The sequence below is a fragment of the Falco peregrinus genome, chromosome 5 (genome assembly GCF_023634155.1).
Source record: "Falco peregrinus isolate bFalPer1 chromosome 5, bFalPer1.pri, whole genome shotgun sequence".
NCBI classification, from domain to species: Eukaryota; Metazoa; Chordata; class Aves; order Falconiformes; family Falconidae; genus Falco; species Falco peregrinus.
In genome coordinates this window covers 45,591,336-45,616,656 of record NC_073725.1, presented here as the reverse complement: position 1 = coordinate 45,616,656, position 25,321 = coordinate 45,591,336, and the positions used below count along the sequence as shown (strand labels likewise).

Genomic DNA, 25,321 nt, shown 5'->3' with positions numbered 1-25,321 from the left:
GCTTCTGGGCATAACACCACATGGGATTGTGTGAATTCTTACGAGCTCCTTAGCCTCTTGGACTGAATTCTCTTGAATACTCCAGAAATATTAAAAAGTGGGGCTGCTAGTGCGTGTGCTGCCCAGTACTTGTGGCGAGTTGTTAGCAAAATATTCTTGTGCTGGTACAGGTGCTGTGGAAAATTTCCACTACCGTCTCAGCACCTTGAAGATGGAATAACCCTCTCTGAATAGGAAAAGCATCAAATGTCATTAAAAGTGGGCATCTCCTGAAATTAGAATTAATATGCACGATTCTAACTTTGCTTGTTCCTCTATCATGTCTTAATTACAGCTTCACTTGTTAAAAGCCTTACTTAAAGGCTTTTCAGTAAAACCCTAGGTCTACTTTGAAACTGAGTTTTAGGCTGTTGAACTCTTCTGAAGGAAAAGGGCTTGGATTTTTCTGTTTTGTGTTTGGGTTTGAATGTCCATCCATGCCCCATCCCCATATCTGTTCCCACCACCACCACCACTACCCCCCCATGATTGAGAGGACGTTACTTTATTTAAAGACATACCTTGGTGTTGGCAACCTCACTGCTTCCTTTATGTTTACATCAACACATAATCGTTTCAGTATTGGGTTTTATTAGATGTGGTTCAGTTCATAAATGCACTTACTGAAGTTATTTGTGCAGTAGAGCTTTGGAGTAGTGTAAAAAATAAATTTGAGGGGAAGAAATATCTTCCAAGGTTACATATTATTGCCATTTTAAATACTTCATGGTGTGTTTATTTTTGTTACCACTTTATACTCATTAAAAGTAGTAGATAACGGCCAGACCGTATTTCAGTAGAAATTAAGCCAGGAACAGTTGGCTTCTGCAGCAGTATTTTGTGACTAACCTGCTCCTGAGAATGTACATGATCAGGATGATTTTAGCTCTGTAAGTAGCATGGAGCCCTGCACCCCAAACACAAATCCAAGCAGAGCTGCCATGGAGCTTGTTTATGGCAAGGTTTATGGCAGGCTTGTTCATGGCATTCTTGCAGGGGTTATGGTGGGTTGCTGAAGAACTGCATTTTACCAGTAGTACTTTCACAAAAGGCTGTTCTGAAGCAGGGAGATGAAAATTTGGTTTGCATTTGCTAATATAAATGAGAGATCTGTTGAGAGCAAACCTAGTACGTAAATGTAGTATCTTTTATAGGAGAAATTGATTTATTTGAAAAAGTGAGGCAAGATAGTAGTGCTCAGGCTCTTCTTCAGGTAAGCAGATATTCTTGGGGGAATGAGGAAGCTGCCAGTTTTACAGAAAAATGTACCTTGCTGCTGCAGCATTCAGTACTTGAGCTACTAAATGCAGGGTATTGTGGTTAGCTTGTAAAGCTGCTGTTTCTGTTTCAGGTCCAAAGAAGGGCTTAGTTCTTGAATTGCTCTCTACTGTTTCAAACTGTACTAGTTAGTCTAATGAAAGGTTACTCTTTTTACCCAGAAATGGTCTCACCTCTTCTCTAGACTAGTAGATGTGCCATTATCTCTATGATGGTATTAGCAACTGTGGTGTTTAATGCATGTTTTTTCAGATTTGTAATCTGTACACAATTTCTCTGTTTAGAGAAGGGCAAATGATAAATTTCTGATGTACTGGGTAATTTTGGATGTGTTAACCTGCACTGGGATGGAAATTAGAATGCTACTTAACATTTTTGTAACTGTGAAGTAAAGGTGAGTTCAGATTATAGTTCTTCTAATAGATTTCTTAGACACAGGTGTCTAGTATGCATGTCAGAGATTGGCAGCTATCTTGAAACTATTTTTTTCTTTCTTACACCATTTATTGTAGAGTCAAAAACAATTAAAAAAAAAAGGATAATTGAGTTGAATGAATTACCCATATGAGTGAAATGCAGAAACTGTTTTGATATAGTGCTTCGGCCATTACTACTGGGTGAATGCTATTTCCAACTTCACAGTGGGTTATGACATGAAAATTAATTTTAAATGGATATATTTTAAAATACTTAGACTTGAAGATGATGATGTTTATTTAGGCTAAACTTTTTTTGCAAATCAAACAAATTTATGGTCATCCTACTACAAGCTTTTCTTTTAGGCATGAATTAGCATCAGATAAATATGAAGACTTTTCCTCAGAGGTGTGATCCCATTTTTTAAAATATCTATCTAGTACATCCTTACCCTAGAAAAAATTTAGGTCAGTTCATTCCACTATTAATTTGTGAATAAATGAGAGAAAATTAGCCAGATAAAAATATTTGACCAGACTTTGATAACACCAAAGTGTTGTAAAAATTAGGTGAGTGTCCTCTCTCTGGCTGAAACTGATACATAAGGAAAGGTATAAGAACAGGACAAGAATATGTGATATTTAATGTTGGTACTTTCTATTCTCCTACCCTTTACAGTTTACAGTAGCACCGAGCCAAATGTGATTTTAAGTGCGCCATAAATTTCTACATTGTCTTCTGTACTGTAATACAATTTTGTTATCTAATAGCCTGTATTGATTTAATCGAAGGGTTGCCAGGAGTTTCACAGCTGTAACTACATGGTATTTACTCCCTTTTTGTGTGTGTGGCTTTTTTAAAACCTGTCTCCTACTGACTGAATTTCTGATATAAATGTGGTAAGAGTGACAAGCAGACTGCTAATCTTGATTATTCCCCCTTTCCACGCCACTGATGGTTTTATCTCTCTATTGCTTCTACCCTTACTAGAGGCAAACCAACCATGGTCATTGCTGTGCTCGTAATCAGACAGACTGCTTTTCACCTGGCTGTAAGAGCCGATCCTCATAGTTTTCAAAACTATGTTACTCATAGTAATAAAGATTACTCTTTATGTTCTAGTTTTTTGGTGGTTTTTTTTTTTGTTTTGTTTTGTTTTTTTTTTTTTTTTACAAACTTCTGTCATAGTAAAATTATTGGGGTACTCATTGATTAACAGATAGGATAAATTTAGCTGGCTTCATATGAATTCTGTTCAACCATCTTTTTAATTCTTTTTTTTGTTGTTAGCAAACACTTTATTTTTTTAATTAACTAAGGAATTAGGAGGTGAAACATTCTAATACACTCAGCAGTAGTTAAAACTTTTCAGACATCTTTATTGTACAAGTGATGACATTCTTCTGATGCTGGAAGTAGAGGTTTACCTTATCGGTGTGTACCTTTTTTCAGTGAAGTAGATGCCATACCTTTCCTCTCCTTCCCTTACATCTTTAGGCTTCTCACTGTAGGCTGCTTAGACTCTGGTACAGGAGACATTAATGTGAACATACACATACTGAATGCAGTTATATTCTTGAAACTAGAAAATAAATTGATATGCTTGCACAACACACTGTGGAAAGGGTTAGGATGGTAGGAATAGGGAAAGGTTAGGGAAACAACCAGAAATATTCTCATATGCAGTGAAGAAATAATTGAAAGATTATACCCATCATTCTGTTTTCTCCTTGTGGTAAGAGATAAGCATCAGGCAGAAACAAATTCAAAACCTCAAATTTCAGCAGGGGAGATCGTGGCTTATCAGCCCAGAATGGGTGGACACCTTAAGGGCAAATGGTGGCTGAATACAGATGGTTGATATGACATTTTTTAAGGAAACTTTAGATTTAGCAAAAACTGTTAGTAGTCAAGAATATGAAAATACTCAGCCATTGTGATTTTTTTTTACAAGTCATTGCCTAGCTGTTCCAAACTATGAAAATAAAAATCTAACTGCAGTAGAAATTAGAGCTGACAGATGTTCATTTTTGAGGGACTATTGCCTCCATTATTTCAGCAATAGCATTGGCACAGCTTTTAACATGTCATCAATGTTTCTAAGATAAGTATCAGTCTTCTGGGTTTTTTTCAGGGTTTTACTGTGTGGCCTGCCAAGTCACTGTTGCTCCAGGCTGAAAATTTCAATGTTTCTTATCCAAAGAACAATTTTTTAAATCATCGTGGTAGTCTGAAGTATAGCAGCCAAAACACAAAATTACAGATTAGTGTTTTAAATACTGTTTAAATGCTTCTGTAACTCAAAAAATCCTTTTTTTAATTAAAACTTAAAATTTGAAGTCAGTAGCTCACAACATCTAGAAGAGTTTTAATTGAGTAGAGGCATCAGATTTGTTTGGTAATGGTTAATATTTTCAAAGTGTGAATCATCCTTATGTCATTATAATGTAAAGTAATAATTACAGGTAATAAAGGAATGCTATCAGGGTTCTTGGCCAGAAAAAGTATATTGAGAATTGTACTTTTTTATGTGGTGGGGTATTACTATGAACAGAAACCTTTAGAATTGCTTTCTATTACTTAGTATGGAAAGATATAAATTTGTTTAGCACTGAAATAAGCAACAGACTGTCATAGATAAGGTTTTTAGAATAGTCTCACATGAATAACCTTGGTAAGGCCTTTTCTGTTTGTGTGAAACTCGGTCAGTATAATAAACATACTATTTATATGAGCACATTAGCAGAGGACTGGATTGAATGATTCAGGAGGCTTGTTCCAGTGCTGTGTTTCTGTGGCTTACAGAAATGAATGTGCTCAGCATGCAGACGTGTTTCCATTATACTCTTTTGGCCACATGAGGATAATTACGTAGAGTAGATGTATGAAGAAGTTCTTTGTAAAGACAACCAGTGCTGTCAGTGCTGGAAGTACTTACAAACTAACAAAGAGAAAAAATATATTTAAAGGTACTTTTCTGAAAAATGAGGTAGTGCCTCATGGTGAATCCAGGCAGTAGTGTTATCTTCTTTCCAAACCGTGTGGTTTAGGCTTGGAAGTCCTTAATTATTGGAGCTTTTACCCTTGCAGGTTGAAATATGTGATGCAGCAGTTTGTACTTAAAGATGTGTAACAAAAAGAAAGTCACAGCTGTGGGGTATTTATTAGTCCTTTGTGCTGTCTTGTGTGATAGCAGGGTTAGTTCCATATAGTTTATTTTTGATTGAACAATTCACTTGTTTTATTGGTTATTTATGACCTTTTCACTACACAGGTGAAATGGTATATATGGTCTTTTTATTTGACATTTATTTTGGTTTTTAAGAAAAATAGTCTGTATTAGTATGTCCGTGTTTACCTTAAATTCAGCTTCTTTTGAGGTTTCTTGGCATTGAGGAGCCGTTGAGATAGACCTTTTAACTTCTTACCTCTGTGTGGGTGAAGATCCTTTTCCTGCCTTGGGTATCCTGCTGCCCTCTCTGCTTTCCTCCTTCCTTCCTCTCACCAGTGCCTCTTTCCTTGGGTCCTGTGTTGCCCTGCTCTGCTCTCCCTTGCTCCGCTTGTGCCTGTGCCTCTGCAGCCTTTGCCTGGCCCCTCGTGTCCTGCCACCACTGAGATGAAGGGAGAGCCAGTCCATGTGGCTGCACCCTAAGGGAAATGCTGCCTATAGCAAGCTGCAGCAAACCTAAACAGAGAGGCACAGAGGAGCTGTTAGATGTAGGACAAGATTTTAGAGCTTTCATGTACTGTATTTTAAGAAGAATACTTTTGAGCAAGGTAGTGTTGTGCGTTGTGATGTTGCAGAGCCTGTCATGGCATTGTGTACTATGGAGTGCTTGGACAGGCCAAGGATGTAGCATGCAGAAGGGTTGTTGACACTGGGCTGGATATAAGGGAGTGCCTCTAAATCCAGTCTTGCTGCAGGGTCTGTTCCTGTCTCTGGCATGTCCCATCTGTCTGTCAGTAAAGAAAATACATTTTGTTATTCTTCTAATAAGTGCTTGGTAGTTTTGTGCCACCTTTTCTGCCATAAGCAGATGAATTTGCCATGTAAGATTAATTCTTAAATTACACTCCAAAAGCCATAACCTGTTGTTTAAGAGGATTATTAAAGTAACAGAGATGCAGTGGTTAAAATACTGTAATGGCTGTCAGGTAGATGCCACCTCGGTACATAGAAACCTTCACACCTGTGCCTCAGTGGAATGAAGATAATGTTTTTAATGACTCTTAGCACTTTGCTTTCGAGACAGAAAGTAGTATGAGTTACTGCCATGTAGCCTTCTGTAGAAGGCTGCATATTTTACGAAGAGCACTGTTACAATTTCACAAGGTCTATGAGTAACCAAAATTGCACCAAGTAGTACAGGGGCATCTTTAAACACTTACCTAATCCAAGAATTGGGTATGGCTTTCAGAAAGCCAGTAATTAACATTAAAGTACAGTTACCCTCTTCAGTGTATGTAGTTCGAGAAATTGTATGTTGAGTGATTTTTATTGGTGGGGTTTTTTGTGTATGCATGCTGTCTTTCATTATTCCCATGAAAAGTAATTTAAAGCTCCTTTTTTAAGTGTGTGTTACTGCACAGCCATTACATTTCTATGATCTGAATCTTAAATAATAGTCTCTGATAAAATGCATACTTGCTGAATTAAAGTTTGTAGCCACATATTCACATGGTCTGTTTAAATTGAAACACCTGATTAGTGTTTTAAGTGGTAATGTGGTGTGCAATACACTTACTAAATAATTAAATTCCTTCTTACAGTCTTTTGAGGTGTTGAGATACTGCTTGCAAGACTGCCATGTCCAAAGGTGAATAAATATGAAAGATGACTTTAGCCTTGGGAAGCTTATTTTTTCTGGTCACTTTCTATTGCCAGTGAAGAAAGATTCAGCAGTCTGAATCCCCAGGGGTTGGTGGGAGAAATCACCTTTCTCTATTAATGATACCCCAAGCATCCCTGATGGTAAGCCTCCCTGGAATAAAGTTATTCTGTGAATTTGCTTCCCATTTTTATATGTTACGATTCTAACTAAACAATTTCCTTAACCAAAAAAACCCACCAAACCAAAACCAGTGAACTCTTAAGACGGCTCCAGTACAGCTCAACCCCATACATGTCCATCTGACCCAATGAAATGCATCTGAAGGTGTTGAGGGAGTTGGCTGATGTCATTGCAGAGATACTGTCTGTCATCTCTGAAGGATCATGAGGATGGGGCAGGTTCCCATTAACTGGAAAAAAGCAAATTATGCACCTATCTTGAAAAGGGTGAGAAGAACAATTCAGGGAAGGCAGTCAATTGGCTTTATCTTGATCCTTAGGAAAATCATGGAGTTGGTCCTCTTGGAACATTTTTGGGCACATGAAGGAGAAGGCGATTGGGAGTAGCTAGTGTGGATTTATCAAGGGTAAATAGTGCTTGACCAATGTGATTGCCTTTTATAATGAGATGATTAGGTCTGTGAATGAGAGGATAACATGAGAAAGACACCAGCCTTGACTTTAGCAAGGTTTTTGACCTTTTCTGTGACACCATCCTTATGCCATGGTCTCGATGGGTGTACTGCTGGGTACACAGGAAAACTGGATCATCATGTATAAAGGGTAGTGGCTAAGGGTTCATATTCTGCCTCGAGGCCGGTAATAAGTGGCATTCTTCAGGGTCCATCTTGTTTAATATCTTTATTGGTGACCTAGAGAGGAGACGGAATATGCTCATCAAGTTTGCAGAGAACACTAAATTAGGGAGTGTAGTCAATACATGTGAAGACGTATTCAGAAGGACTTAGCCTAGAGGGATCATCTGATAGGAACCTCTTGAAGTTCAAGGATAAATGCGAAGTCCAGCTCCTGGAATAGGCTAACCTCCTGCAGTGGTACCGGCACCCTGATGGTGGTGAAGACGTTAGCCCCATCCAGGTTTGCATCAATAAGAGCACAGCCAGGATACAGAGGGAGGAGATAATGCCCCCCGCTGTGTTCAGCACTTGTTGGACAAAAGCCCTGAGCAGTGTGGTCAGAAATCGGTGCAACCCTGCTTCAAGAAGGAGGCTGGTCTAGGGGACCTTCCAAAGCTTGCTCCCACCTGGATAGATCTCTGATTCATCTAAATTATATTTTTATACATCAAGTGGTTATATTTCTTAGTCAACATTAATGTGCTTCTCTCAGGGTTTGCTGCAGGGCAGCTGAGTGAATGAAAAAATGCAATAGGACAGCGAGCTTGTTGTAGTTTAGAAATGAAAGTGTAACTGAGGTTCTTCCTATCCCCTAGTTGATGTATAGAAGAGGTCTGTAAATCCTTCTAATTTATCACAGTGGGTACAAGTAAAACTTAGACATTTTTGAATTGTTATATCACAAGTTTACTGTGAATTCTTTTGCTTTCCCTCCTCAATAATGTTTCTAGGTTGCAGCTAGTTTGTTGGGGGTATGCTTTTCTAACATAAAACTTGAAAAATTATATTTTTCTACTCCAGACAATTGAGAGGGCTGTAATTGCTAAACCTTCCTGGTTTTTTACCTTACTTTTAATTGTTTATTACCTTGTTTTAAATTTACATTGCCAAATTTGGACGGTACAAGCGCTGCCTTAACAGAACTGTTAGTGACTGTTGGAAAAACACAATGCAGCACATGCAGTTGTGTTCACACAAAGCAAAGAATAAACCTCTGTCTGTGAGTGTTCACTGATTTCAATAGGCTTTTCAGTAGCTCTGCATATTACAATTCTTAGCACCTAGAATACATTCATATTCGTTATGGCAGTACAGTTCAGTCCCTGCTCGTGACTTGATTCCCCCCCATCCCCTCTTCTAGTGGAACATGAAGTAGAATTATTTTTCTAGTACTAGTAATGTGTTCTAGAAGATGTTACATCTCTTCTCAGAATGACTGAAAATGCATCTTGCTGCTTCTTCCATCTTGTAAGAAACGTGTTAAATACTAGAAATACTTAAAGCTTTTTGGAATCTTTCATGATGACCCTTGTGGCTATTGAGACTGTGAGGTGCTGGGCATGTATGGCATGCAATCGCTTGTATGAACAATTAGTGGAAGAACTAATTGGTATGTAGTAGTGCCATCTTTTAAAAATATTAATACTTCTTTATCTGAATGTATGGAGGATGGGGGGATTCTTTGGATGCTGGGTATCTATTTAAAATGCTTTTTTGTTTGCTTGTAACTTGACTTTATTATTTTGAACACTTGTTTAAACCAAATGGTTCTCGGTAGTGTGCCCAGTATGAAATTGTAGTTATCTGTCTTGAGTTTATGCTTACTGATGTAGCAAGTGTGTTTTCACTTATGAACCTAAACAAAAATAGTCTACTTGAAAACAGTGTTGCAAGAGTTTAGCAAATAATTGCTGGTTCATTCACTTACAGTAAAATCTATAATCAGCTATGATGTTCTTTGCCCTTATCTCTAATGTACAATTAACATCCCTATGAAATGAAGCAGGCTTCTTAAAAAAAAAAAAATCAAAATTCATTTGACATTTGAGTGAATTGAACCCTTATGTTTGTTTGAAAAACTTCATGTTTAAGATATCCCAATAATGATTTCAGACAGCTATTTAGTTTAAGCATTTGATTAAGACATTTAATATATTAATATATGGCATATTACCTTTGTAGATGAACCGACTAGTCCTAGTATTGACCATGATATTGCACACATTCCTGCTTCTGCTGTTATTTCTGCATCTGCTTCTCAAGCACCAGCTGTAACAACTGTTCCTTCCAGTCCCACATCTCCAGTCCCTCTAATTCGGCGACAGCTTTCACATGATCATGGTGAGTGTTGATTTCATTTTTTGATTTTTTTATGCACCTTTGTCCTTTTACACTCTGAAGAACAGGGGTGAAAATTATAAACTCTGTATTGCTTGAAAAAAAAAATAGTAAAAATGTAATACAGGTTCCTACATGCTAAAAAATTTCTATTTGTTTGTAGAATCCATCCGGCCTAGTGTCCTGGATAGCCAGCCTGCTGCAAAAACTGAGAGATCAAAGTCATATGATGAAGGACTGGATGACTACAGAGAAGAGGGAAAATCGTGAGTTCATGAAAATATCAGTTAATTTGGAGATCTGGTTTTTAAAGTGTATAAAAGCTCATTTTAACCTTTCGTTTTTCTCCCAACAGATCCATTAAGCATGTGTCTAGTTTGAAGGGGATTAAGGTAGGTAAATGCGTTTATAACAACTCCAAAGAATTACATATACTGTTGTGACAAGCTGTATGTATTACACAACTCCATTATACAAAGTGATGTGTTAAACATGGACATGAAGTTTATTGGAATTGCTCATCAAATTGTTCATGCTGTATGCATCACATAAGTAAACATGGTCTCTTTCCTTCCTAGGCTCACCACATGGTCCTTGATTGCCATTTTCCTCAGCCTCTGTAAACAAAGCATATCCATGGCGTGCTTATGTAAAAACTTACTAATGAGAGTCTAAGACGCCTGCAGTTTCTCAGAGTATTCTTGGGATGTGTAAGGTCACTATTGTTGTATGGAAACTTTAGAAATTATATTTTCCCAGGATGATATTTCTAGGGGAGTTTTTGAAGTGAGAAACATCTTGAATGGAGGGATTGTAGAGAAATGTGTTTAGAAGTAAACTGTGATCATCTTTCTGTGATATTTTCTTTAGGTCCCAGATAGCCAGAAATCTTCAGAAGACTCTGGTTCCCGGAAAGATTCTTCTTCAGAGGTCTTTGGTGATGCCTCTAAGGAAGGATGGCTCCATTTTCGTCAGCTTGTTACAGACAAAGGAAAGGTACCTGTCATGTTTAGCTTTTTTAACCTAGCACTGATATTAAGCTGGTGAAAAACTAAGATAAGAAACCTGAAGCCTCCCTGTATTGCTTTTTTAATTTTTTTTTTTTGGATTTGAGCATCAATAAAACTTGAAAAAATTTTAGACCTGTTAGAACATTATTTTAGTGAATTCCTCAGCTGCTTTTACAGACTGCTTTCTGAACTGTCCTAATTTTACATTTTGAAGTATCTGTGAAGTAAACTAATTCCCAATGACCAAGTAGTAAGAATCAGTCCCTTGATAATGATAGTTTGTGGTCTTTTTTTCCTCTTTGCTAATAATGAAAAAAAGCGGTAATTTTTGTGAACAACATAGAGTTGAGTTCAAATTAATCCTATACGCAAGTGTAGACTAACACTTAAGGACAATTTGGAGTCTGGAATTGCAGTGGTGTGTAAATGCAAGTCTGACTTGAATTAAGTTTTAAAAGCATGGGCGAGAGTCTGCCACATATTTTTTACTGCTTTTGTAGTAATGCCTCCCGTAAATTCTAGTTACATTCTGTTTCTTGCTACTGTCATACATGAACACACACTTGATGGGTGATCAGGTAGGGCAGGCGACTGAGCGATTCATTCCTCTGATGGAGAGCAGTTAGTGAATCCCACTTGTGTGTAGTCTTTCCACAGGCTGTTCTTAAGAATGGTAGAAGTAGGTAGGTGGTTAGTCTTTTTAAAAGTTCTGGAGGCAGTTTTTATAATCCAGAAACATTCTTTGTAAAAAATAAGCAAATTAGCATATTGGTTGATGTTTTTCAGCGAGTTGGTGGGAGCATTCGACCGTGGAAGCAGTTATATGTTGTTCTTCGAGGTCATTCACTTTATTTGTACAAGGATAAAAAGGAACAAGTGACCCTGTCTGAAGAAGAACAACCTATAAGCATCAATGCTTGTTTGATAGACATCTCATACTGTGAAACGAAGAGGAAAAACGTATTTAGACTCACCACGTCAGACTGCGAGTATCTGTTTCAAGCTGAGGACAGAGATAATATGTTAGCATGGATTAAAGCAATACAAGACAACAGCAACTTAAATGATGAGGTAATTGTGTAATACATAATGCAGAAGCCATAGTTCTTGTCTTCTAAATTGATTGTATTTTCTTGCAATTAATACTTCAACAAAAGAAATCATGTGCAATTAAACAGTAGACCGAAATGTGTACAGGAACATACAAGAAAATGAGGTAAAAGTCAAGGTAACTGAGTAAACAGAGTTTAAAAAAGCCTGATGTACTCATAATCAGAGAACATACTTTGGAAATAAATGAATTAATGTTGTTGCTGAATTGACTAAACATATACTTCATATAAAACTGATTTGTCAAAAATTTCTAATCTTTTTAAAAAGATAATTGCAGGATTAGTGTGGGTTTTCTTCAGACTTGGATTGCAGAGTGGTGTGTGCAGTGGTATAGTGGGATGAGTTTCTCGGTGTAAAAGTGAAACTTTGAAAGTTGACTTATTTCTCTGATTAAATATTGATGTTCCTAAGTATAAATGTTAATGCTAATTACAAAAGGCAAACATACACTATTGTACGTAACATAAATATCTGTCCCAATAATTGTCCTCAGTGTGTTTTCATGGCAATGATGAGCAACTGAGGAGTATTTTCATGTCTGTGAGCATGCACACCTGCTCAGATTTGAAATAAGTATCCAAAGGAAAATGGATTAATAAGCATTATTAGACAGATGGATAACAGCACATTTGAATTCATGGCTGTTTCAGCTGTATGTGTGGTAGCAATTAGTTACAGAAGTAGTGTGTGCACAGAGGACTGGATTTTTCAGAATAGTAAGGTGTGCTGACTTGCATGTTTTCTATTTAAAATTACTTTCAATTTAACAGGATTTAATCAGATTGTATTGCTTTGGAAAAAAGTCTGAATAGCAGCATATAATTTGTAATTACTCACTTTAGTTTTCCTCATGTTTTTTTAGATATTCTGTCATTATTGGTCTGAAGGACTGCCTGTTAGATTTACAGGTTTTTAATTACTGACGTGTTAATTTTTCATATGCGGTCTGTTGACAGGAAGAGTTAATCGTATTCTGAAAAAAAGAAAAATTGGTGTATTTTACAAGATTGTAAAGTAGATCTCAATTCATTTTATAGGATACTGGTGTCACAAGCAGAGATCTAATTAGTCGAAGGATTAAAGAATACAGTACAATGATGAGGTACGTGAATTATATGCTGCCACTAGTTTTTTTAGAATTCTTATGTAGCTTCTTTTTACTGAGGTAATATATATTGTTTCAGTTCTTCAAGCAGCAAAACTGAGCCATCTCCCAAAACACCTCGCCAGAGTCTAAGTATCAGACAGACTCTGCTTGGAACTAAAGCAGAGCAGAGGACCCAGAGTCCACATTCTCCTAAGGATGAGTCTGAAAGGAAGCTTCTCAGTAAAGGTCTGTATGTTTTGTGTATTTTTTTAGTTCCTTAAAGCCCCAGTGTGAGGCCATTGAGGTGCCTTTCCCAGATTTTTCAAACTCATGAATATACAGATGCAAACCAAGTATTAATCAGCTGTAGTTTTTTCAAGCTGCAGCTATAATGACTGATTTCTTGTAACTACTTCATTTGGATGTTATGTTAGATATATTTCAGGTGATCTCAGGTCCCTGAAGCTGTTTATTCCAGTCCCCTCTCAAGGGGGTTTTGAGGGTTTTTACTTCCTACAGCTTCGTGTAGTGTTAACAGTAGTAAAATCCAGGTGTTACACTTACTGTGACCAATTTTTGCCAAGCTTTGGAAATTAAAATTTAGTGTGTAATTCATATTTTCGCCTCCAGCTGACTTGGAAGCGACAGGATAAGTTAATATTTTAAATACGCTGTTAAGACACCAGAGTTTTCCACTGAAGAGCACAGGATAAAACAGTAAAATACAGGAGTGAAACTATTACTATTTTTTCCAGAACAAAATTAATGCCTGTTGAATTTTTTAAAAAGTCCAATGAGCTGGCACCACAAACTTAAATGGGTAACTGAACTCTATCAAATAATGTTACAAGCCATATTGTTGTGGTTTGGGTTTTTTTTGGTCTCCCCTCCCCAAAGACTGTGTAAATGTATGGTATTTCTGATCAGACTGTTCTTGTAAGGATGTTGGATACAAATTCAAGAAACTGGCTGAGCAATCACTTTTGATCAACCACTTCTGAACAATGTAGTCTTGAATTTAAGCTGTGAGTGAATATGTTACCAGCAAACATCCCTTTGCCCCTGCTGTGCTACAGATTACGTAACTAAATTGCAGATATTAAGTAAATGTCAAATCTGCTGAAAGAGTATTTCCAGAAATACTTGAATAAGAAGGAAGTACTATTGTATATTAGGCTACTTGCTGTACAGGATAAATGGGAATTGTAATTTGCTATGTGAATTTATAGGAGAGGTAAACAGAGCAACTGAATTTTTAATCTGATTTTTGGATAGGTAATACTTCTTAGTGTTGGAGTCCTGTTTGGAGTTATTTGGGAGTGACTAAAATCTGGTAACTTTTGAAAGAGTGAGTAGGTCTGCACAAGTGTGAGCATGGATGTATAGTTTCATAGGTATTTTGTATGGCATTGTGATTCAGTAGCCACTTAATCTTGCTCTACTAAATGTAGACTTAATTTTTAAAAATGTAATTCACGTACCTTCAGTCTTAGAATGATGAAATTCCACAGTACCAACCAGTTACTTCCTTTTCCAAATCTGGGTGTGAGTATGTTCAAGTGTATCTTTTGAATCACAGAAGAGTAAAAGAAGGTATGTTTAAGACAGACTGATGTTCAGTGAGTTGTTGCAGGAAGCTTGGCCAGTGAAAGAAGTAAAAATGCAGCAGGTGTCACTTGATCTTTGCAAATCTGTTACCTGTATTCACAGTAGGTTTTGTGATTTAAATGTTCTTATTTTTGTTCTTATTTCCTTGCTTGCATTATACTAACAACAAAAAGATGAGACAAGCCCACCAAAAGACAAGGGAACATGGAGAAAAGGCATTCCAAGCATTATGAGGAAGACATTTGAAAAGAAGCCATCTGCTGTAGGAACATTTGGTGTTAGACTAGATGACTGCCCCCCAGCTCATACCAACAAAGTATGGAAGGACAATTTTTCTTTCCATTGTGATTTTAAAATACTTTTTGTATTAATTACTTTAAAGTTTACATATAACTTTTCTTTTTTCTTCAGTATATTCCATTGATCGTTGATATATGCTGCAAACTGGTTGAAGAAAGAGGTCTTGAGTACACAGGTATTTACAGAGTTCCTGGAAATAATGCTGCCATCTCAAGTATGCAAGAAGAGCTCAACAAAGGAATGACTGACATTGATGTTCATGATGATGTAAGTCTTTGATCACACTGTCTTCAGGTTGGACTTCCAAAAACTTGTGGTTGTGTTGTGATTATAGAAATATAAAGCGTGTCTGTCCTTTTCTTCTGAATGTGTAGAAATGGCGAGACTTGAATGTGATAAGCAGTTTGCTGAAATCCTTCTTCAGAAAGCTCCCAGAACCCCTTTTTACCAATGGTAAGTTGTTTACATTATGATTTTGTCTTTAGGAATTACTCTTAAAGAGTTGTCTTGCAACTTTCAGATGATTTGAGAGAAAATCCAGTGGAATCATCCCAACTCTAATAAATGCCCTCTTTCCTCATTAAAGAGCAGGGAGTCATGGTGATTGTAGAGATTAAGAATGAGAGCTGTAAATAAATTTCTCTGATGTTGAAGGGATTATGAATTTGCAAAAAAAACTGTTAGATTTGCAATTTTACTGTTGAAATATTCTGTGAAAGCTGTTGTTGTTTTTCCCCACTGCCATCTTATTATATTATATACAATATAATGGGCTAATTTGTGACTTCCAGAGGTCATTCATACACGTGTGTGTGTGTATATATGTATGTAGTGTTACCTGTGTTCTCAGAGGGGTGGGTCTGGGTGTGGGTGTGTATACACACACATGCACGCACATATTTTTTAAAAAAAAATTACTAAACTAAAAGTTACTTTTTTTAACAGACAAATATGCAGATTTTATAGATGCCAATAGAAAAGAAGATCCTGTTGAGCGTCTGAAAACGCTGAAGAGACTGGTAAGCTGAAATCAGGTGTGTTGTAGGTGCACTACAAAATAAGCATTAAATGTTTAATGTTCTGAAATAGTGATTGTTTGTTTCAGATTCATGATTTACCTGAACATCATTATGAGACTCTCAAGTTTCTTTCTGCACACCTGAAGACAGTAGCGGAGAACTCAGAAAAGAACAAGGTATCAGAAACAAAAGTATAATGTATTTTGGTTTGTTGCTTTCATTAAGTACAGTTTCTCTGCAGGATTATTTCTGTTAAAGTGATAATTTATTGTAGAGAAAATTAAGACTTTTGCTACATTGAGAAGATTTTTGGATTAGGCTAAGGATTCCTGCAAAATATGCACCTACTTAGTGTGAATTAAATTTATTCAAACTGGTATTAATTCGTGTGGGAATAACTGCCTACATCCTAAATTGATCAGAAGTCTATATATACAATCCCATCTAGACACCAACAAGAGTGTGCCGGGACAGGGCTCAGGTGAATGTCTATGACCTGAGTGAACCTGTCGTGCCATCTTTGTGTGAAGTCTGGCTTCCTGGACGCTTGTGTAATTTTTAAGACCAGGACTTGCTGCAATTATTTGAATGTTTCATGACCCTGTAGATGCTGTTTTGGCTGGTTTTGAAGAAAGAAAATTCATCATGTAGAGGGTGGTAGTTCACTACTACAGGGTCTTTGTCCACCTCTAAGAATAGCTTTTTATCATTTCCATGGGGTGAGGAAGAGTTAACATTAGGTGCTTCTATGCATGCTGTAATCCTACAGTAAATGCAAATAATAGTATCCCCCTTTTTTAGATCTCAGGGAGGGGTAGCTGAATGCAAAGCTGTGCACAGTATGCATGTGTTTCTGGATGCTTCACTCAGGGCGGGTAATGTGGTGGCTTGTTACTTGGCTACCAATACGCAGGGTCCAGCAATAAAATTTATATGATTGATGCTATATAAATGAACCTATGGCCAATCTTAAATAATTTAAAAGATCAGAAAATATCTCGGTTCAAATTAATATGGTAGGTTCCAACATCAGCTTGGCAAGTAATACCTTCTAGTTAAATATGAAAGAAAAATATGTGTGTACATGAAAAAAAACACGTAACAAATTATAACTTATAGTGGAATTAAAGCTGACATTAAAAGGAAATGATAGTAAATGTCATTTTTAAGTGCAATGCCTAAAGCTAAACTTTATTTACAATTTTATAGTTTTGGTGTGCTGTATAAATGTTTAAATAATGTTCATATAGGATATATAAGGCTAGATGAGTGAGGTGATATTATAATTGTATGACTTGTCAAAGGCCACAATTCAAGTCGAAGTGAGCATTAAGGGCTTGTGTCATCTTTGCAACTTCCTTCTGGCATGCACAAGGACCTTGCCTTCTACATATTGGTCTATTCTATTTCACAACAGTAAACTATAAGTCAGAGAAGTGAGCAAAAATAGAAGGTAAGTGTTCTGCTGCTGCTTTCTTGGCATTATTTGTCAAGAGATGTAACATTAAAAGTAAATTAAGTGGATGATTAGTATTGTGACATGATCATACATCTCTGAGTCTGTCATTAATAGATGTGTTGGATCTATGATGTTGGTTGCTGCCACTTCCTCCCAAGTAGGTGCAAATTGAATGAGCTCTTTTTCAGTAGACATAATCCGGTATTTGATTACCAGCTTAATTTTTGTGTGCGTGTCATGTAAACATTTTCAGGAAAAAAAAAAACCAGGGAACTAGCAATGACTTTTTATTGAAAAAAATTATATAAAAAAATGCTTAAAACATCAGTGTTTCTAAACAAAATAAGTAGTTTTTATAGGAAGAAAAAAAAATCCCCCTGAAAGTTTAAACAATATATCTGAATTCTTGAGTTTTCTATGCTTGTGGATCTGTTTAATTGCAGTGGGTTAAACAAGATTGAACTCTGAATTGCAGAAATGTTGGATGCATTTATTGTAGCTGCATATAGGAGAGTTTTAGTGTAGTGTAACATCCTGCCTGAGTCAGTAATGTTTTTAAAAACCTTTTGTCCTTATTTAAAATGGTTCTCAGACATACTAATGGAGTTACATAAATGTACTTAGCCCATATTACTGTATTTTCTCATTATAAATGTATGATATGGAAATATTTCATTTCTTAGATGGAACCAAGAAACCTGGCAATAGTATTTGGTCCGACACTTGTGAGGACATCTGATGATAACATGACACACATGGTTACGCACATGCCAGACCAATATAAAATTGTAGAAACACTCATCCAAAAAGTAAGTGGATGCATTTCATTATTCAAAAAATAAGATTGTACACAGATCGATCAGCTTTTCTTTCATTGGGCCAGGTTGCGTCTGATGTTTATCCGTCGAACTTCAGGATATCATTTTTAATAATGTTCATGTTTGATTGTTCCACATTTGGGTTTTGTGTTTCCTGTGGGGTTTTCACCTTTTTTATTTTAAATTGTAGCATGACTGGTTTTTCACAGAAGACGATGCTGAAGAACCTCTTGTAAGTATTGTGTCATAAACATTTGTATTAATTAATAAGACTTAGTTTAGAATCCGCTTCTGCTGCCTATAGAATGTCTGTGTATTTCTTAACTGCATCACTGTATGGTTTGCTCTTCAGAAGCACCTTTTTAGCTCTCCAGTCCTTGCAGTAATGATTTTTTTTTAAAAAAAAAAGCCATGCATTTGTTTTAAAAGCATAAAGCAAAATGGGAAAATAAGAATACGTGAGGAAAGCGTGTCCTCAGGTGAATAATGCAGTTTTCTAAATGCTATTGAATCATAATGAACTATTTGTGAAACGATGATGAAGAGATCTTTGTTTATTAACTATAGACAACAGTTCAGGAGGAAAACACTGTAGAATCTCAGCCAGTGCCAAACATAGATCATTTACTCACCAACATTGGAAGAACGGGAGTATCTCCTGGAGACGTATCAGGTAACTCTTGCCCGGACAGTGTTAGTCCGTAGGCTAGAATAACCTACTCTGTTAACTCACTGTAACTCTCTCTTCCTATTTTCTTTTACTAATAAACTATTTTTCTCTTTTCCAAAAGATCATTAACACTTCTTAAAGACTTGAATTGTTGATAATCATGCATGATATAATTTGGAAGACTTTGTTGTCTAACAGGAATATAATCATTAAAAGATGAGGCTTGCACATACTATTTTATTTATTCACAGTAACCCATGCAATCATCATCGTGAGGTGAAGCAGATATGCTGCTGTAAAGTGGTTTGTTGTGAAGGCAGAAAGACTGATCTTCAGTGGTGGTCTAATATTGCTCCTTCCAAATGTTAGGAATGCAAAAAATTGAGTTTTGTTTTCTTGTCAAGTGGTGGACACTTTAATATTAAAGTATGTTGCAGTATGTCTATACTAAAGCTGATTTCCTTCTGTTTATAAATGCCATCCTCTTTTGTGGCTAAGGACAAGCATTGCAGGCTCTTTTTTGGTGACTTTTTCCCCCCCTCCCTTCACTATAGTATTGCACTAACCCAGCATGTTGTATCCCACAAATGTTACCCCTTCGTCTTTAGCTTTTGTTTCAGTTTTCAAAGGGTTGTTCAGCACTTACTGAAACAGTCACTTTGTCCTGATGTTGCAACAGGCGAAGTGGGAGGAGTCTATCACACGGTGATGTCATTAGTGGATTCTGTGATGTCACTGATGGACAGCTGGAACTGTAGGAAGAAGGAGGACTGTTGCCCACACTGTAGCTGCCTTGTCTGCAGAAACCCCCGTTTCTTGTAAATGGAAAAAAAAAAAAGTTGATCTGTGCTGTAAATTTTCTTTTAAGAGTATTTTAAACAGATCAATGCTACTTTTTAAAAGTTTTTCTGCTGTTTCTTGTTATCTCTGAAGCAGACCCTGAGGAGAAATAGCATGGTATGGTCTACCAGTCTTTCTAGTCATAAAGCATTAGCCATGTGTCAAAAAGGGGTGTGGCAGGGGGCTCAGCTCTTTCTTCCTAGCTGGAACACATCCAAGTTCATATTTTTAGTCATTGTGCTAGCCCCTTCCTACCCCCTTTATAATTGTATAATCTTGGGTTTTGCAAGACAGTAAAACTATGGTGTCCATTTTTCATTTCATAATAGCGCTTGTTATAGAAAAGTACAAAACTGGTAGCTGCTGAAATCTAGCCAATTTAAAAAGAAAATTTTACCTATACGTAGTCAGAGGTGGAGGGAGATGTATAATTGGGGTTTTACACACAAAGTACGACTTAATTTCTTTAAAAACTCACAAAAATAATATGACTACATGAACCATAATTTGTACCTAGGGCAGCCAACAGTACTAAGACATTCAATTTTGCTTTGCATATCCTGAATCTCAGGAGAGTACACAGTACAATCCTGAAATGGTCTTTCAGCTGCGGTTTTGCAGGGGCTGTATACTTAAAACATCGAATAAACATTAGTATTTCTGTTTTTTATTTAGAAGAACAGGGCTCCTTTGCCATTCCTATCATTGAGCTGGTTCTGCCTACAATTCACAGCATCCTTTCATGGCGGTGGCTTTCTGTGGTGCAGCTTGCATCTTTGTGAGCTCTGACTATTCACTCTGTTCTGGTTTTTATTTGCTTCACATTTTGTTCTGTGCTTGTCTTTTTCCATAAGTCCAGCATTGTCTGTAGCAACAGCAAAAAAATTGCACAGAACTGAGCAGAATTGTTTGTGTTTTTTTTTAATTTTTCCACAGATTCCGCTACTAGTGACTCAGCAAAATCTAAGGTAAATCCTTTTGTGCAATGATGTAGTTATAAGCTTCTGAAATATGTTGGATATTTGCTTGCTTTATTAAATCACTTATATGCAGATGTACTGTAGAGCTTATGTAGAATCTTTTCAATAAGTGGTAATACTGTTTTCTCATCAGATCGTTTTAAAGTGTTACATTGGAAAAGTATCACTTGTTTGTGGTTAGTTGCATCTGCTAAAGCAGTCAGCTGCAGACATAAACAGCTTTGTTCCAAGCTCTTGCAATTGTGAGCGCTTACCTCCTTTTTGCATCTCGTTTAGTCGAGGTAAATGTATATAGTATGTTCCCTGTCATTGTGGGCATACTGCTTACTCCCAGACAGTATTTGTGTTTCCCTGTTTCCCCTATTTCACTGAGAAAAGTGTGTGTAGAATTCAGCCTTTTCTTCCGCAGAAGGCAATAGTTGCTCCTCTTACAGTAGGCCAGAGGTGCTGCCATAGGAAGTGCCATCCGAACAGAGAGAAGAATTGTTGTGGTCACTTGGTAGGCCCCGACACCCAGTGGTCCATGGCCAGTCGGTTTTGGACTAGCACTAACCTGCTGGCACAGCATTCAGAGGTGTCACCTGTCGTCCAGAAGGTTCTTTGTGCTGCCTGTAGGCAGCCCTTGTGCAGGAGGCTGGGCAGTCACGCTGCAGGCTTCTCAGGTGCTTGTTTCCCTGGAGGCTCTCAGCAAGACTTAGTGTGTGTCTTCTGCCCACCCTGTCCTGATCTCTGCACCGAGAGTGTGGGATATTTTTTGTCGTGGCCCGACATTCTGGATAACCATGAATATTTTTGTTACTGTTGGTTGAGTAGACATTTCTCCCAACTCTTCCCTGTCCGTGTTCACGTAAACAAATCAGTGCACCAGTGCTGAGGCTGTCATGGTCAGTGCAGCCACTCTATTATTGTATGGCTGTTTGACCTTGGCTTGCGAAGTCATATAGTGGCAAATTTTCACTGTTGCCAGCACTTGTTTCATTTCTGAGGAGATGGTGAATAGGAATGAAATTTGTGCCAAGAAAAAAGTTGTTTGAGCAAAAATATTAAATGCACTGTGTCTTTTCAGTGCTTTGCCTTGTATGGCCAGGGCATTTATGCTGCAATAGTAGGCATCCTGCGATAGTTCACTGTCACGTGGGAGCTGTGATGCTGCGCTTGCGGAGCAGAGAAGTACCTTGTTGGACAACAGCTGAGTGGTTAGATGATGACTAGTGCGCATTGGCTTTCCCATTTGTCTTTAAGCTTACTCTCTTAACTGGCTTTCTGAACTAGATGATTCTTTCAGTAATGATGTCCCAGATTTATTGGCAAAATGGTTAACGAGAGGATGGCTCTTCCCCCCCTTCTCCTATCTTTCTCTGCGGTGCTGCACAGTAACAAGTAATTTGGCTTTAGAAGACTTTTGGAGCATAGCTCGTGGCAGCTGGTCTGAGTCTTCCTTCCGCCAGGTCAGAGAGAGGGCTAGATACCTGAACATAGGCTTAAGCCCACGTAGCTGACACCTGTGCTGCTCTTGTTGAGCCGTAGGCAGATGTCAAATATCAGTCCCACTATGTTAAAGGCCTCCGATATGAGCAGCTGCCCTTTCCGGGAGATGCCATTGCTGTATTCTTTTCTCAAATGTCTGCACTGTGCAACACACCGGTCAGCAGTGAACTTCCCACTTGTTTTAAAGGCAGCAGTGGGGCGGTAAGTAGGAAAGGTACATAGCTTTGAAGCGGCCAGGTGGTAGTGTTGTCAGTGTAGTGAAAATAGGTTTTAATTAATTTTATAAAATTAAATAACTGGGCTTTTCCCTTTATTGCTTCCGTGCAATTGGAAAGGTAGATTCCTCAAAAATCAGGAAGAAACTTACTTTGTAGTGATGACTTGATGCAATTTAAAAACTGAGCCTGAAAGATGAAAAATCTACTGAAAAGTAGTTTGAGAAATTATTCTTTTCACGTAGGTAAGACCTTGAAAGGAGGGATTGAAACCACACTTTTGGGACTTTTCTGGGAAGCAGTTTCAGTTGCAAACCAGTCTTGAAAAGGTTGTCTTGCTGTACTGGAGCCTGCTTTATTAGTCAATCAAAGACTAAATAGCTGTATATACAAACTAGTCTTTGTTAAGTTGAAGGGATTCAGATAAAAAGTGGAATTGAAAACCAACTTCTTGGGCAATGTCACAGACTACAGAAAGAGCATGGAAATATTTCCTGAATAAAGACAGACTTTCTGCTGTGAAGCTCAGGATGTGTTTTTAAAAACTCAGGCTAATGAATGTCTCCTTGTGATTTCTAATCATGCTTCCTCTCCCTTTTCCTTTTTTTAACAGGGTTCTTGGGGTTCTGGAAAGGATCAGTATAGCAAGGAACTGCTTGTGTCCTCCATTTTTGCAGCAGCTAGTCGCAAGCGGAAAAAGACAAAAGAGAAACCACAACCAAGCAGCTCAGAGGATGAGTTGGATAATGTGTTTTTCAAGAAGGAGCTTGCAGAGCAATCTCGTGGTGACACAACAAAAGAGGACATGGCTAAAGGGGAATATGAAAGAGAGAGAGACATAGGGAGAAAACAGAGGATGTTTGTCTTGAAGGAAAAAGAGAACAGCAGTAAAAAAGATGGGAGTGTTATAAAGGATGAAAAGAAGTCATTAAAGAAGGAAAGTATCCTGTCAGAGGAACCTTCATTGCCTTACCATGAAAAATGTACAAAATCACCAAATCTCAGCTGTCTGCAAGCCATGCAGAAGAATAACCCAAAAATGCCTGTTTCACAGTCCTCTTCCCAGGTTGAGGAGGCAGTGTCTGACTCCAGCACTATGCTAAGCACTTCCTCCCAGGCTTCCCAGCACAGACACTCATGCAAAAAAGTAGCCAGCCCTGAAATTAAACACAATGAGTTTTTGGCAGCTGATGTCAGTTCCATCACCTCAGATTATTCAACTACTTCATCTACTATATATCTGACTGGTTTAGATGCCAGTATGCTGAGCCCTGAGGTGCAGTCGGTGACAGAAAGCAAGGGAGAAGATGCTGATGATGAAAGAAGCGAATTGATCAGCGAAGGGCGTCCTATGGAGACAGACAGCGAGAGCGACTTCCCTGTCTTTGCCACAAGTGCTGCTGCTGAAAGGCTGTCCAAGGGGAAGGTTTCAGAAGTGGTAAAGACCAGTCGGAGGAACTCTGAAGAAAGCGAAGTAAGTTGTACTGAGGGAAGTTCAACACCAAAGTTAGAGTCTCGCAGACTTTTCAGCTCACACAAACTTATTGAATGTGATACACTGTCTAGGAGAAAGTCTGCACGGCACAAAACGGACAGTGAGGGTTCAGGAGATGCAAAGAGTGAGAAGGACTTACCTACTGTGACCAAAATGTTTGACATAATGAAAAAAGGAAGATCGACAAGCAGTTTAGCCACATCGGCCAAAAGTGAGGCTGACAAGCAAGAACCTACCTGGAGGCTTAAAATTACAGATAGGTTAAAGCTGCGACTCAAATCATCTGCAGATGACATGTTTGGAGTTGGGAATCAGAAAGCGAACTCTGCAGAGACAGCAAAGAGAAAAAATATCAGGCGAAGGCATACGCTTGGAGGACAGAGGGATTTTGCTGAAATAAGTGTCCTGAATGCTTGGAAGGCTCAAGAGCCAAGTCAAAGTAGAGAGAGAGAATCTGAGCTTTCAGCTGTGAATCGGTTGAAGCCAAAATGTCCAGCGCAGGACCTCTCGATCTCAGACTGGCTTGCACGGGAACGTTTACGCACTAGCACAACTGACCTTAATACGGGTGAAACTGGAAAGCCCAGACTTGAGAACACTAGCATAGCAGATGTATCAAAGGTAGATCTGCCTTTGTCTGCAGAGATGCAAGCAGATGAAGGCAGTTCTTCCAGCAGCTTGACTTTAATTAACAGAACACCACCTTCGGGACCATTTCAGCCACCAGACCAGGTAAATGGTGAAAATTATCAGAATATGAACAAAAACAACTTTAGCCCAGCAGTTGATGCCCATCCTCATAAACTGTCTGGGACCCAGGTGGTTAGATCTCGATTCTACCAGTATCTTTGAAATGGGGAGATATGTCCACTACAGCAATTCATTAACTTACTGTTACACTTCCCAGTAACTCTTGTGTGTGTGTGTACATATATATTTTTTTTTCCTGTACTGTTGTTGTTACGCAGCCTTCGTTTGGGCTGGTTTCATCAATATGCTCTGTGGAACGTCTTCACAGTGCATTACCACAGCCAGAAGAACACTAAAGTTAAAGTATATATATATATATTTTAAGAAAAAGTATATTTGATGGCTGCATACAAATGTTGAACAAAGCATCTGATGCAACATGCTGTGTAGTGCATACATGGTTTTCTGACTGGGAGTTGGCCTGGCATTAGTATGCAGAAAAACTGTTCTTTTGGTTTAGTCACTAACAAGTGCCTCATCATAAATTCATTTGGTTTGTTAGGGTGCCATATTGTTAAATTAGAGAAACTTATTACAAACAAATGAATGCATTTTACTGTTAACGAGTTTCATTACATTTTACAAATGTTAACGCAGGTGGCTACAGAGCTTCCATTCCTTAGGCATTCCAGTAAATATTGGAGTTTTATATTTCCAATTTTAATACAGATTTTGAGTTTTATGTGACTTGAATTTTTAATCTTTCTGTAAAATAAGTAACTTAAATGTACATACTACATGTGTATCTTTTCTTCAGATACCAGATTTGATATAAATGTTGTAACATAGGCGTGTAGATAGTGAATACTGGATGGAACTGGTTTCTTTTATCGAGAATATAATTCTGCATGATGACCCAACGAATCCAAACCTGTATTATACCTGTGTGCACACCCACTTAAACACTGGAAATAAAATTGTTTTCGTGA

General features: G+C 37.7%; 1 protein-coding gene across 6 annotated transcripts in view; it reads left to right on the top strand.

Moving 5' to 3' along the window:
• ARHGAP21 (Rho GTPase activating protein 21) overlaps nt 1–25,321 on the top strand; it is a 119,036-nt gene extending 93,715 nt beyond the window's left edge. For all 6 annotated transcript variants that reach the window (XM_055805115.1, XM_055805114.1, XM_055805116.1 and 3 more), the window contains 17 exons: nt 9,385–9,543; nt 9,704–9,806; nt 9,896–9,932; nt 10,411–10,536; nt 11,337–11,621; nt 12,701–12,765; nt 12,848–12,996; nt 14,532–14,674; nt 14,770–14,925; nt 15,033–15,111; nt 15,604–15,677; nt 15,764–15,853; nt 17,820–17,945; nt 18,145–18,186; nt 18,522–18,627; nt 20,401–20,432; nt 22,761–25,321. In XM_055805115.1, coding sequence (XP_055661090.1) covers nt 9,385–9,543; nt 9,704–9,806; nt 9,896–9,932; nt 10,411–10,536; nt 11,337–11,621; nt 12,701–12,765; nt 12,848–12,996; nt 14,532–14,674; nt 14,770–14,925; nt 15,033–15,111; nt 15,604–15,677; nt 15,764–15,853; nt 17,820–17,945; nt 18,145–18,186; nt 18,522–18,627; nt 20,401–20,432; nt 22,761–24,494 — 3,506 coding nt within the window. In that variant the 3' untranslated portion in view covers nt 24,495–25,321. The remainder of the gene's footprint in view (nt 1–9,384; nt 9,544–9,703; nt 9,807–9,895; nt 9,933–10,410; nt 10,537–11,336; nt 11,622–12,700; nt 12,766–12,847; nt 12,997–14,531; nt 14,675–14,769; nt 14,926–15,032; nt 15,112–15,603; nt 15,678–15,763; nt 15,854–17,819; nt 17,946–18,144; nt 18,187–18,521; nt 18,628–20,400; nt 20,433–22,760) is intronic.